We start from the raw sequence: 15,019 nt of genomic DNA, 5'->3' as shown, positions 1-15,019 counted from the left end.
ACAGGCACTGTAGCTCCATTGTTTAAGAAGAAAGAGTAATAGAGCTTGTCACAGTATGTTCACATAGTTTATTGTTCAGAGCAACAGTTTGGAAACAACTTAACTGCTGCTTCTCCAGTGTGGAATAATTATGAAGGAAGAAACACACTTTAAATCGGGCAACAGCATATAATTGACTTATTAATGATGATCATAACTACGAAAGCAATAAACACCTTTGGCCAGTGAACTAAAACAGGAAACAGCTATACAGGTTGCTTCGACACAACGCATTGTTTTGCAGCCAATTATCTCAGCGTTGGCTGCATATGACACATACGCAGGCCTGTCCCTGTGAAGCATGTATACTGTCTCTGGTGATGATCGAGCTGGCATTAATTTCTTGGAAATCTGCAAGGAAGAATATCTCTTTGTTGATGCTACATGACGTTTCCTTTCACAGAATATGACTAAACAAGCACATCTTCTCCCACACAACCCGGCCTGTTGAAGGCAGAAGACAACTCCTGTCACTGTTGCATTACAGGGCTCGTTGGGAGGGACTTTATATGAAACTGCCAATGCAGAGTTGTTTTGACCTCCAAAACACAAAGCATGGATATAATATGCCAAACGCCTCCACACATATCTTGGCACTGGTGCTGTGCTGTTCTGTCTGTATTGGTATGATTTTCTATGTGAAACTATGAAAGGAAAGGACGTTGAATGGAAAATACAGAAATTGGACAAAAACAAATGACCGAGAGAATGTACAGACAGTTTGATAACATGCAGAAAATAGAAGAAGAAATTGCACATTTATATGAAAGTATATAGCCTAATATTAGTATTCTGATGCTACTTTGCAAAACACTCTTGACTTCTCATTCATGGTTATGGATTTATGCTGGCAGAATTAAAAAGTAGCCGGAGCTGTTTTCTGTATTCTTTCTGCTGAATATGTTTTGCGAAAGATATCTAAGCCATGTCAGTCATATCCTAAACAGAATTAAAGGAAAACATTAGGAATACAAATAAACAGCAGAAAACAAAATGATACTTGAATTGCCTCATGAGCAGAGCTAGTGTTAGGCTAGTGCTCAGTTACAAAAACATCATGTCCTGACAAATGTAATTCCAAAGGGACAAACTCTTCAAATGTTCTCGTCTACGTCAGAGCATGTTTCACATTTTACATAATCTGCTAAAATCCTGGTTGTCTGCAACTGAAAGAACGCCACACATCACAAACAAACCCAAGTAATCGAATCTTGAGCTGGAGCCAATCCCAGCTGACATTGGGTGAAGACAGGTGTTCCCTTGCCTGGACAGGTCAGGGCTGGCACATGAAGAAAGACAACCATTCACAGGTTACTTAGTCATCAATTTACCTGATCCAATGTCACTGACACAGGGAGATTTATTTTGAAGGTTATTATTGTGAAAAGTATGTGTAGGGCAGAGTTGTATGTAGCTCATTAATGGCACTGTTTTGGAACAATAGCAAGTGTGCAATTGTGTCTTGTCAGAATAATGCTTGTTAATGGAAATGGAAATATTTTGTGTGTTTGTTTTTCTGTATATGCTATTTATTCCACACTGTCTCTACTCACAGGTATGCACATGCAAGTACCTCTGCAACATTTGTTTGTATGTATGTATTGGTGTTGCAACAAACAACCACATGCCCACATCGCTGCTGTTTTCCATATTTTATGTACCCCAAGTACAAAAATAATCAGGTTTGTGCCCAACTTGTTCAGCTGCATCATGACAACGGCCATTCTCCTTAAGTTTAATGAGTCACCTTTAAAACCTGCAGCCCAATTATGGAATATTTATAGAAAGTTTGTAAATTGGGCTCATTATTTTCATGGAATTTAAGCTCTTACCAACATAAATGAAAGGAATTCGAAAAATGTATTACCTAAATGAGTTTTTATTTTTGTTATTCAATTACAATAAATCACAAATAAAGCCACTTTAAAGAACTCCTCTTACCACTAGCATACAGAACATTAACGTAGCTTTTTTCAAATTTAGAAAGTACAACTCATTTCCTTTAAAACCTATAATAGCTGGAAGAATAGCCCTTTTTGAGACTGCAACCTGTGAAAATAAGTGAACAGTGCCACCTGCTGGTCAACATAATTATCATTTTATGACAAATAATCAAACATAACTCCTTCAACGTGTTCATTTACACTCTTACAAAACTGCTCCTTAGTCTCAAAAAGACCACTTTAGAAAGAAAGACAAAGTTAAGTTCCTCTTTAATTTGTTCTTTATTACACATTAAATAGGAGTGGTGAGATTCATGGCAAAAAATAGACTCATATGAGATCAGATCACCACTCTACACTGCCCACAACAGGTGTGTTGTAAAGTGGTCATTCATTCATTTCCCTAGACCTGGACCCAGTCACATACTCAGAGCGGAGTGAACCTCCATTAAAGCAACATTCATTAAGACACACCAACAAAATTAAGCACAATTTACAAAATATGCACCTTTCAGTATCACAACTATACAAAGGTTGTTAAAATATGATCCAGGTGTAAATGATACATTTCAGAAATCAGCTATTGGCACGCAATAAAAAGAGGAACATTTCAAACATTTCAGTTAACTACTTTGAAACCGTATTGTTAACAAGAGGGTTCCATAATTAAAATTGCATCAACAGTTATTATCTACTTAATGGAAAAGAGGTAATAATAACCTGGATCAAAAGTCATTAATCCCAAAAGCAAAATGTATAATGTCTGGATTTTCTGTGTCAATAACTTTGCTCTCATGGAACAGCATTGTGTCGATTCCTTGAGCACACATGACAAAGTAAATGTTGGTTGGTCTCTTTCTGCGGTCTAAATGTATCACCGAATACAAACATAAAAAGGCAAATGAAAATTCCCAGGGGAACAGCTTGTAAATACGATGGAAATACAGGTTGACCTGGGAAAGAAACTAGGACTTTAAATATAAATTCAGACCATTTTCTCTAAACCAATTTTATGGCAATTATTGCCTCATTTGCAAACATTAGTTCCAGTTACACCACCACAACACACAAGCTTTGTGAGAGAGAATGACAAATTACTTTGCTGGACAATCATTTCTGTTGAAAGGCAGCCCACCAAACAATTTCAACACCTTAAAAAAATGAATCCAAAAACTCTTTCAAAAGCTCGTCAAAAAGTAAGAATCTGAAAATCCGTTTGGACGAGATTTTAAACAACCTCCGTGACACCACACCAAGAGAAATGTTCCTGAAAGCTGCTGAAAAGATGCATTCTGCTTTCAAGCCATTCAGACAAATGAGTCCACAGTTTAGGGAAATGTGCAAGGCAGGACACCTATGGCCAGCGCCTGGCGAATCAGGAATCCTCAAAATGAAGACCTTCTAAACATTGAATAAAGAGTTCATAAACGGTCCGCATACTGTTGAAATATGACACCTCGATAGCGAGGATGTTGACAGATGAACTCGTGAACCGTTTTCTTAACAAATGGCAATTTGTCAGAATAAATCAAACACTCCTGCAGTTGCGCCGCAGAGTAAAGAAATGCAGGCAATATTTGGCCAGTGAGGTCTAACAAGTTGCTCCATCGTAGCGATCACATCAAATGACTGGTCGACACAAAACCTGCCTGTTTAGTCTCGTTTTATCATCCAAAAACAGGTACAAATCTGTGACTCTGAATTTGTCATTAATCACGCTAAAATGGCTGATTTCTTACTCTCAAAAGAAAGAGATAATTACTTTATATAAGCCTGAACAACAAGACTGTGTGATATCCAATTGGGTCAGAGTTCCTCATTGCTGGCTGTTAAATGCACCAAACAGAGGATGTTTGCAATACCCATGTCGGCTAGGACACATTGCATGCAACAACAAAAAGAAAAGTTAAAACAACATCTCATGAAGGCAATAAATCACTCCCCACGCAGTACAAAGCATTGACAAATTGCAAAAATAATTAATAGCTAATTAGGGTGTTAAAACATTAGGAGGAGTAAGAGTTTGCATGCATACTTATATCAGTGACATAACTAAGTCCTACCTAGAGGAGGCAATTACACAGTGGCTGGGACATTTGGATCTCATCTGGCTGAATGTTGGTCTTTTCCTCATATCTGTTTTGTCTCAGAGAATCAGTATGAAAATTAATTCTTTGGCACCCCATAATTAAAAGGGCATGAGAGAACTTGTACAGGTCATAGCCTTTTAAGCAAGGGGGAGAAGACAAATAACGTTGTCATGAATATTTTGTCAAACATTAGTTGTGACACAATTATCTTACAGCTCTATAGGTATATCAAAATGATCCAAATCATCCAATAAAATCAAACTGTTGGGCCAACAAATGTGGGCAACTGGCACTAAACTGAAAATAAAGCGTATTGGTGTCCAAGTAGCAAATAATAGAAAGGCAGAAACGGGTCAGGTTTAGTATTCAGTTTGGTGGGTAATGAGAAAGAGGCTAATAATTTAGTGTAATGTACAAAATGTATTACTTTAACTGTTCAACATAGTTCTTTTTTTAGTCTGTCTTGAAAAGGGGGAGGTTATTCACATAAGTATACACTTTGTCTTGGACTTCTTTTTCTTCTTTTTGCCCTCCTTGCTCATCTTCTCCTTATGCTTCCGGATTTCTCTCACTAATGTGTAAAAGGCATCATCAACTCCCTGGAAAAAGAAACAATAAAAATAATGTGTTATTATTTTCATACAGAATACCAACGATTGTCAACATATAAAATATATGAAATTAACAGAAATTATACAGTCAGAAACCATTTAAAAAATTGATGGTGTTCATTGATTCAGGTGATATTTTAAAAGCTGCTAAAGTAAATAGTAATTTAACTCTTATTAAAACATTGGGACAGCTTAAACACCAACCAACACTCACATTTACATCACACTGATGTGTAGCCTTGACTTGTTCCACTGCCAAATAAACTTACGTATTTTTTTCAAACATTTCCAAACATTCTTTTCCAATTTAAAAACAGAAGTTAATCTTAAAGTTTAAAAAAGTATCTTGGATAATGTCAAAGTGTACATCAGCATGACAAATCAGAGTGCAGGTGCATTTCAGAATGTGCGAGTCAAAGCTGAATAAAGTACAGATCAAACATAATTATTGTATTTCAGAGTGGATGTCAGTGTTCCCATTGACAACAACACTGACAGTAGCTGCAGTTACATGAGCCAATTGATGTAATCAAGCATGCCTAAATGGCCACTAAAGTTATCCTGTTTGTATTTGCAATAATCTATGTGCAGTCCCAACACAAGCCATCTTAAAAAAGATGAACCTGCATCGACCGGTTGGCACCCATACTGGTTTACGACTGTGGGTCTGTCCTGAAGCAAAATATTCTATGAAGAGTTATTGAACAGACGGCAAGCCGTTATCTCTTTGATGCAAATAAACAGTTATAAATTGTTCCCCATGAGAAGATGCACTGAGAAAAATGGTAAAAAACTCATAACAAATATTAGCAGCAGGTGATCAACTTTGATTTAGGTCAAGCCGAGTCTGGTTTTAAAATGAGACTTTTAAATTCTTGACGAGTTCTCATTCGAATCATTAGTGGATAAAAAGGCTCCATGTAAATACAGCTAGTGTCCGTCGATGCCACGCAGAGGCAAGTGCGTGAATACGAGAACGGTTGGTTTAGTCAAATTAAAGTGATGACTCGGCAAGGAGCTGCACAGTAAAGAGCTTGAGGTCACTGCAGGTTGTGAAAGAGACAGCAGGAAAGGAAAAACATGTGGCCACACACAAAAACCTCACCCCCAAACACACAACTTCTGTTCACAACATATCTGCCAGATTTTAAACCACCTCCTCTTCGGAAATATCAGCACCTGATTCGGTCCCAGATTCGCATAATCTCCTTCAATAACACCCATTGGCTCCTCAGACCACACCCCTTTCTTCATGTTGATTTCAGCAGCTGAGGAGACTTTCAAGCAGATAGTCAGGTCCAAATCTGGGAGCAAGTTGCCAGGAAATGTGCCTTTTCTGAACATAGGTGCAGCCCAAGGCAGCCTCAAGAGGGTGCTCACATACACCAACTGTAGTTTAGCTTGTGTGCACTTAGAAAGTCATTATTTTCTCACAGGAAATATACCTATACGTTTCAGTGGTATCTTTTTCCAACAAAAGAGGACATAAAATACCTCAATGGTGTATGAGCAGGGGATAACAAACCTAAAGTGATGCCATGTTACAGTTGTTCCACCAGTAGGGTAGTAGCAGTATCGTTTTGTTTATCGTTACATTTTCAGACCGTTGTAATACTTTAATCATGCTCATGTAAAAACTGCCTTTTTGCACATCAGTATCCATTTATTTTCGTGCACACATCTAAATGCTTACGGTCATCATTTCCTTATGGAAACTAAGGCAACGGCTTGCACCTTGATGAGGAAAGAATTACGCAACGCAGCCCCGGATCGGCAAACAAGTTTTTAAAAAGTGTGAAGGCAGACCAGCAAGGTTAGGAAAGGGGGGGGGGGGGGGGGTGCAGTTGAACTTGCGTTCAGACTCAAGTAAACCAAACCCAGTATGAAACCGGACTCAGATAATAATCAGACACTGAAAAGGGGAGAAATCATCAGCTGTTTCAGCCTCGTTAGAGCTCCACCACGGCCCCAGTAGAAACCAGCAGGTTGGCTTTGAGAACCATGAAGCAACAGCTCTCATTGCATGTGTCCTCCCATTACTTTCTCCACAATCCCCCCACACACACACACACACACACACACACACACACATAGCTGATGGGCGCGCGGCTGCATACACTTACCCCTTTCACATCACAACACACTTTTTAAGCTTGACACAGCGCGGAGTCTTTTCTTCCTTGCTGAGCTTATTGAGCCGGTACAGCCTGATCTCCCGTACCAGAGTGTAAAAGGCATCTTCCACTCTCTGCAGCATGAGACACAACTTCCCTCAATGTTGAGGAATACAGGAGGACATACTGTATGGTGCATGTGTTACAGCTTACAGATACAAAAGGAGTGAAGGAGACCAATGTTTGGAGGTGGGTCTCCCTGCAATGTCTGGCCTGCCTTATAAAGTGATACTCTACCCAAACTTTATCTTGTGAATACCAAACACTCACCTCCTGTGACCAATTCATTTTAGCATTAGAAAGGTCTCCTCTTCCCTTCTTCTCAAAGAAGAGTGGCTGTTAAAAATAGTTGAGAATGTATATATATATATTTTATGATTCATCATAGGAATCAAATTAAACTAAAAATCAAACTCTACACTTTAGAACAGACACCTTCTAATCCTTCAGTGGGTGAGCGAGAGTTAAAGATTGTGGTGGAGTATCACTTTAACTGTCTCACCTCATATAAAAAGGAGAAGTGCATGCATTAGGAGCATATTTTGATTGAGCATTATACTGCAAGTGGGAAATTTCCCAGAGAAGTAAGAGGAAATCACTAAGACTTTGCAAACACTCGGTGGCTTTGAATGCAAGCATGTTGCTAGTCCAACAGCAGCAGCACAGTGTGGATAGTGAATTATTGGTATACTTATGTAGGAACAGGTGAACAGTTCTGTAAGAAATTAATCATTGGGTCATTCATTTCCCCTGCACCAGAAGGAGCCCTGATTCAACCCAGGCCAGAGAGATCAGGAAAGGATGAGTTTACAGAGCACCGTGCCAGTCAGTCCTAAGGCCATGCTCACGGCACACACCATTTGATGGGACATGGCAAAACTTCCAAGAAAACCTAGTGACAGTAACCAGTAAGCAGAATCATTAACCCCTGAGAAGTTACCAACAGTTTTTCCCTTTCATGCTTTACACACATTTACTGATTTATAATGCAGGCTCCTCTGCACACTTACACATTTCATAAAAGTAGCATGCAACCATTACATTTTCACCCATAAATAAAAAACATGTAATTAACCAAAGATGATTTAAGGATGAGCAATGCATTGCCTGAGACATTTCCAAGCAACAGTATGCAAAAAGACCTTTGACACAAATCAACATAATCACATGACTCAAAACTTTAACTTTTCTTGTGATCCAAGTGCTCCAAAGACTTTGCTAGGAGCCTCAAAATGACTTTCATCTTAATCTCTCTGGAAGAATACAATTTCATTTCATAGCAAAGTGTATAAAATAGGCTGTGCAAAAAAACCCCGAGACCACATGCATTCAACACTCTACAAAGCCGTACTGGAATACTCCAGCAGTTTAGTGACAAACTGAAACGATAAACTGTTTGAGTCTCGAGGGCGTGACCATCTTGATCTGGACTCTCACCTGTCTGGTTTTGGCTGAGGTCTCGATAAAGGGAATGCCGTAGCTGCGTGCTAAGTCCTGAGCCTGCTTGGTGTCCACTGTCCGGGACGGGAGGTCACACTTGTTCCCCACCAACACCATTGGGACGTCCTCAGAGTCCTTCACCCGCTTAATCTGTTCTCTGGACATTGACACATACGATATAAGTATCATTGGATTATAATTCAAACAGACAATAATTCAATGGAAATATATTTTTTATGGCCTGTAAAGAATTAGTTGATAATCAGAGTCATAGATTAATTATTAGCTTTTGTCAATGCTGCAACCTATTAGGAAATCTGCTAAAATCTTTTCACTTAATAATGTAGAACATTTTCTGTGCAGTTTGGTCAGAGAAGGGAAATGACATACAAGAGAGGTTGCCAGACTGACTCAAATCAGAGACATTGTGATTACATAATCAGCACCGTACACCCCTCGGCCACAAGGATGCCCTGAAATATGCTCCCTTTTACCTGCGATTAAAACTCTGCCTTCACACAGAGTCTAAAGCCTGCAAACCTTTAGTCACTCAGCTCACCTATAGTGGTGAATGTCTTCGAAGGACTTGGTGTTGTTGATGGCAAAGACGCAGAGGAAGCCCTCCCCTGTCCTCATGTACTGATCCCTCATGGCGCTGTACTCCTCCTGACCTGCAGTGTCCAGGATGTCCAGCAGACACGTCTCTCCATCGATCACTACCTGCTTTCTGTAAGAGTCCTGGAAGAGGAGGTCAGACAGCGATTAGAATTCTGGGATTCAGTGGGCCTCGTGTCCATATATCAGCTTAATACAAATAAGAGCTGTGTTGTAGACGACAGAATTAAATAATTATTCATTTTCGTTATACTTGAGCTTATGGGGAATGGGTTTAAACATCTAGCTGGATACAGTGCATGACTTTCCAAGATTCAACATACTTTTTATTAACCGTAGTTGGAATAATGGCTTGGTGATTAGAAGAAAAATGTACATCACAAAAATCACATGTAATGTAGATTCATACATAACACACATGTATAGAAAGTTATTAAAAAACTATTTTAAAGTATTTTGAGGACTTAACCAGAAGAACCTACTACATGGTGCTTCTCGTTGTTAACGGGTATAAATGTTTTTTACGCATTATGCGCATGCACGCAGAAAGCTTCCAAATCCCTTGTGTGTGCTCGTCGGAAAAAAAAAGTCACTTGAGCTCACCACCAATACAAACTGTTCTGTCTCTGAACTGTCGCTCATCAGACGGGTCTGTCATCGGTCATTGATCTTCCCCAACCTTTGTTAAACCTTTTACCTTTTTTTACCTCTTAGATCAGGGGGGGTCAATCGACGCGATCGCGACCTGCCAGTCGATCCGCGGCGTCGATAGATCGCGCGACATTAAAAAGATTGGCCGCCCCCTGACATGTTCTCTATTTGTTCTTTTGTTCTTTTTATTAAAAAACAACCTGTGTGTTGTTCTATCTCCACAGCAGATGTCTTCTGTCTCTTCGCGGTGCGTCTACACCTCTATCGATCGCCTCGCGCCGCCACAGCCGAGCGCGGCGCGTGATTGGAAAAAAAAAAAAAAAATGTCTGTTGTCTGTCTGTGTCGTGTCCGTGGGCCGGGTGGGTTTTTTCTTGCAGCGGTGTCTGGTCCCGTCCCCTTTCATTCATCACAGTTCATGAAGAAAACACCACAGTCAGTTTGCTCAGGCAGCTGCTAGAGAAGACTAGAGGCCTTTAACCTCGGGTCGATTGACCCCAGCAAAAAAAAACCAGAAAATTATTAGAATTAATATTGCTTATGTTGTGAAAAACAAGCCTGGGTCAAATTGACCCCAAAGAACAATCCATTAAACATTGAATGGGGTCAAAAATTTGACGAAAGGTAACAGGAGGGTTAAACATTCTGTTTAGGATGAATATATTTCTTTTTTCATAATCTCTATGTTCTCACAAAATATACCGAGAATATCGGTAATATGTGATTAAAATGTGATTAACCCGATTAAAATTTTTAATCGTTTCACAGCCCTAGTATAAGCAAAACCATAATAGACTAGAGAGAAAACACATTACACATACATGGGCATGCACACACCGTTTACCTCAATAGTGGGGTCATATTCATCCACAAAGTGATTCTGGATGAGCTGAATAGTAAGTGCGCTCTTGCCAACGCCACCAGCTCCCACCACTACCAGCTTATATTCTGTCATGATTCACCTGTGGGACCACAAAATAAATAAAAAACACATTATTTCCACAGACAGTCATCTGGCACAGCATCAATTCATATAAGACACTCTCAAAGCCTTAAGGAAAAGGGTTCAAAGTTAATTACTCAGATGTGTAAAACTCTCTGCAATAAGGTTATATTCTGTTGTATAGGGTTAAATAAAGGTTAAACGTATTTTGTTAATTAAATCTATTTGCTGTTGTGGTTCTCTGGGAAAACGGCATCCTCCGAATTGGCAGACCGTTGATATATCAAAACAACTTCAAGAGAGTTATAAAGAGTAAGAGACAATACCACCTTGCGTGGAAAAGAAATATTGTAATAACACTGCTGATTCACTGGAAATTCATGTCATTGTGTATATTTACTTTTCATTTAGAAAATGGCCATCTAATAATTCAACAAGAAGCGTGCAGAATAAACAACTACAACACACATAATATTTAAGTTAGTATGCAAGAGATTATTTGTAATTAAGAAAATATAAACAGTGATAAACTGCGAGTGAATTAAGGAAATGTTGCCATATCGAAATCACCACAAGCCCTGAAAAATTCAAATCAAATGCAGCAATTTCCTTAGAACCGTTTGTACGACAAGAATATGCTTCACAGATTGTCAGGTAATGAAGTAAAATGAATTGATAGTTATGAATAGACAGTATAACCAATCAATTGTCTGGATCAAGATACAGTTCAGTGATATTGTCTGAGGGGCAGACACACAACAGAAACTAACCCCCGGCAGAAATCCATGACGTTACATTAAGGGTCCAAAATTGACGGGCAACTGAGAGGCTCTCGACTGACAACTGAGAGGCTCTCTACTCTCTGCCTGCTTCGTGGAGCAGCACCCATCAATAGTGGCAGCTGGCCTTTTCAGAAGTTACAGTACACACTGCTCATAGCTCTGCACAGCCTGCAGTCAGGGAGGAGTTCCACTGAATATCATTGGTCTTTTCTCGACAAACAAAACAGAGAATGTGGTTTGATCGGTAATTGGCTGACATGGGTATACTTTTACTACACCGAATTTGCTTTGCTGTACGCAAGAAATTCTGCCCAACTCCGCCTGTGACTTACACATTTACAGCAAGACTGTTCTGTGCATTAGGAAACCATCTTATCGTATACAGATAAGCCAACTGACAATGTCACAGACCATTTCAGAAACACTTAAAAGTTGTCTGGCACATGCCTGTTAAAATATGCTACCGTATAGTAGTATTTTTTTTAACGCATTCGGCAGTGCAGGTGCCTTTGAATAATTAAATGTAGTGTTAGTCTATGTGTAGTAAAGTCTTGGCAGCAACTAACTGGGATGTTATGGAGGACACTGATTATTTAAGGCCCAATAAGTTAACTGTTTCTTTCTCACCCTTTGGGGCGGCTTTAGCTCAGTGGGGTAAGAGGGCCGTCCTTCAACCGCAAGGTCGTGGGTTCGATCTCCCCCCCCCGCTCAGCTGCAAGTCGAAGTGTCCTTGAGGCACTGAACCCCAGTTGCTTTTGCTTTCAGGCGCAGCCCACCAGCCCACTATATAATAGGGGGATGTTAAAATTAGAGAAAAATTTCCCCTTGGGGATTAATAAAAGTGTATATTTATTTATTTATTATTTATTTGTGTTGTGTACAGTTCAAACACGTTGATATATGCAGAGTGTAATTTGAAGTGTGATGCTTCAAACTGTGGAATAGTTATGATGCTGTAGGATATTAATGTACACAATTATTTCCTGAAAATATGACCGCCCGAATTGTTATCATTGTTTGCCTTGTGAAAACACCATGCGCATGGCACAGTATTTATTCAGATACCCTTTTATTTAACGTACATTAACGGTGACAAGTTAATCCCAATAGTGGAGTACGCGTGTCAAACAATATCCCTCCATGACAATCACCAACACGGTACTAGAGAAACGTGCCACTAATAAGAAGCGTTTAATTTATAGATGGCTACTTTGTAACAGTTCATCACCTAAATGTGAATGAACAGAGGATAAAGCCAGGCCCTTCCTTCAATTAAAGCTTCTGCGTTGTGTTCAAGCGGGCACCAACACCCGCAGCAGGCTTAAAAGTCGAAAGGAATTTGATTTAAATCCACCGGTCTCTGCCCGCAGGGGTTGCCAGATTTGGCTGTGCGAGAAAGCCTCCGAGCACTGTGTTTAAATAACCAGGCTGTTAGCTTAGCATTGGAGCTCGCCCACAGCCTCAATAACCTACCTGATGTTAGCCTCTGTGAGCTAACCTCATGTGATATACAAAGAGTAACTAATGTATGCAGCGTTGGCAGCACCGTGTGCCCGGGCCGACTCGGTACCATTCATTCAAAGGGGACGGGTGGCGATTCTGAAGCCGCCATTGACAGGCTAACCCAAAGGTCTGCAGTGCAGGGCCAGACGTCGGGTTAGCAATTGGGCGTAGTTTGCACGACCAGCAAAAAAGAATACTCCCACTATAATGCTATTCTTCAGTGATTACATGGCGGACAAACTGACCCACGTAATAAATCCGTGGATACAATGTCGCGACGGACCTCACAGCGACACACATGCATTAATTGTATCCATTTGTTTTACCTTTTAGCGAGTGGAGTTCCGCGTCCGAAGTAGCGACCAAACAAGTCAAGCTGATAATCCTCTCGTTTCACACGATCTCTGCATTTCCTATTTCACACCCAAACGCCCGCATTTAAGTCAGTCTACCTCGTATCAGAAGCGAGCGTGAACATGCGAAAAAAGTGGGCAAATTAATCGATCGAACTTTCCATTTGATCCAGCGTCCGGCCTTGCTGTTCAGGTTGGCCTCCTTTAGCGAATATGGGCGGATACCGGGGCGCACTTTACCCAGAAAGCATAGCTGGACCGGTTTGGGTCATATCACTCGACTTTGTGTCGCAATGTGGGGAACAATACTCTTACTTGTGTTCTCTCTCAATATGTTATTGGTGTTTTGTACAGGTTTGAATTAAAACAGTATGTATATAGACCCTGGTGGCCTCTGTTGTTAATGTGCAAGTCGTGTGTGCTTCGTGTAAACATTACTACGTTTTTAAAATTCAATCTCATTGGAAGCCATAAAGAGTGATTCACACGTATGCTTTACAGATCACACACAATATCATAACTATATAGGTCATATAGTGTTGGTCTCAGGACGTCTCCTCTCGGTATCGTGATCCCTTGCTGCTGCCTGCTGCAGAGTCAACAAAGCCTAGGGGGCGACTCCACTATATATAGGCTCTAAATATAACTGAGTTGTGCTGGAGGGACGTCATTCCCAGGCAAGGAAATGATTTGGCAATCCCTTGTCAGTTTTCCAAAGTGTTCACGAGGCTGCCTCCTGCGCACTTAATGCGCAGAAGAAACACATGGCTCAACAATTAAAAATCATCGTGAATAAGGCCGCTGAGGGCAAATGATACATTAAGTTACATGTTATCCAGTTTGTAGATAAGTAATTAATTCACGAGAAGGGTCTTTTCGAGGGAATGTCTATTTTAAAAGTCAAAGAAGTCCTACGATTTATATTAGATACTAACCATGACATGCAATAACATGTTGCAGCAACAAAGAAATTAAAACGGGTTTAAAATAGAAGGAAATGCAAAACATTAAAAAGACGATGCACTGTTTTTGCGTCATGCAGCAGAGACAGAAGAGGTCACTATTGACTTGTCCGACCGTTCTCCGCGTCGTAGGCTACAGCCTCTAGTCTACTGAAAGCACAACTATGTTTTAGATTATACAAATTAATTGAAGGCTATCATTTCAAAAAGAGGTATTAGTTGTCATTAAAACGATAATCATATTCAATTTGGAGAGGCTTTCAATTTGGGATAAAAACCAACACCTCATGTATTGAGATTATTTATTTTAGTAGTTTATATAATTATTGAGACTCCTATTTTGTGAGAGGTACCAGTTTCTTTTATCTTTATCTCAAATAGATGCACTGTGCTGACTGCATTTAGTTGTCGTTACATCCAAAACAAAAACAATTAATACATTCAAAACAATAGGACATGACACATTGTTAGAGATTAATCTGCCCAATAAGAATGCAACATATGTGAAATACAATCTCCATTGATAAAAGAATACATGAACAAGAATAGGGGGACTCAAAATGACTTAAGTATAAATAAATAAATAAATACATGAATAAATATAGGAATAAATAAATAAATGCTAAAATGAATGTATAAATAAATAAATGCTTAAATAAATGTATAAATAAATACATAAATGCTTAAATAAATAAATACAGGAATGAATAAATATAAGTTATAAATCAACAGGACATCATTAAATAAATATATTTCTACATTTCTGTATTAATTCATTTATTTATTTATCTATTTATGTGTCCACACGTATTTCTTCATTTATTTATGTGTGACATTTACGTGTCCGTATATTCAAATGAGCTGGGCGGTCCGAACCTCTGTCTGAAACATGATTGGTCACAGGAGTGTGATGCA

The 15,019-nt window shown here is 39.5% G+C and overlaps 1 protein-coding gene across 2 annotated transcripts; it reads right to left on the bottom strand.

Moving 5' to 3' along the window:
• Positions 1-2,245: 2,245 nt before the first annotated feature.
• Positions 2,246-13,348, bottom strand: kras (v-Ki-ras2 Kirsten rat sarcoma viral oncogene homolog). Of its 2 annotated transcripts, XM_056416660.1 has the most exons (6): positions 13,116-13,348; positions 10,406-10,523; positions 8,857-9,035; positions 8,295-8,454; positions 6,807-6,931; positions 4,582-4,671 (listed from the first exon to the last, which is right to left on the bottom strand). In XM_056416660.1, the coding sequence occupies exons 2-5, from the start codon at positions 10,514-10,516 to the stop codon at positions 6,812-6,814; spliced, it is 570 nt and encodes a 189-aa protein (XP_056272635.1). In that variant the 5' UTR covers positions 10,517-10,523; positions 13,116-13,348; the 3' UTR covers positions 4,582-4,671; positions 6,807-6,811. The 2 variants fall into 2 exon arrangements, with proteins under 2 accessions (XP_056272636.1, XP_056272635.1); XM_056416661.1 differs by lacking the exon at positions 6,807-6,931 and having other exon boundaries at positions 2,246-4,671; positions 13,116-13,343.
• Between the last annotated feature and the right edge of the window lie 1,671 nt (positions 13,349-15,019).

Source organism: Pseudoliparis swirei, chromosome 6 (genome assembly GCF_029220125.1).
Source record: "Pseudoliparis swirei isolate HS2019 ecotype Mariana Trench chromosome 6, NWPU_hadal_v1, whole genome shotgun sequence".
In the NCBI taxonomy this organism is placed as follows: domain Eukaryota; kingdom Metazoa; phylum Chordata; class Actinopteri; order Perciformes; family Liparidae; genus Pseudoliparis; species Pseudoliparis swirei.
This window is presented reverse-complemented; position numbering and strand designations above follow the sequence as displayed.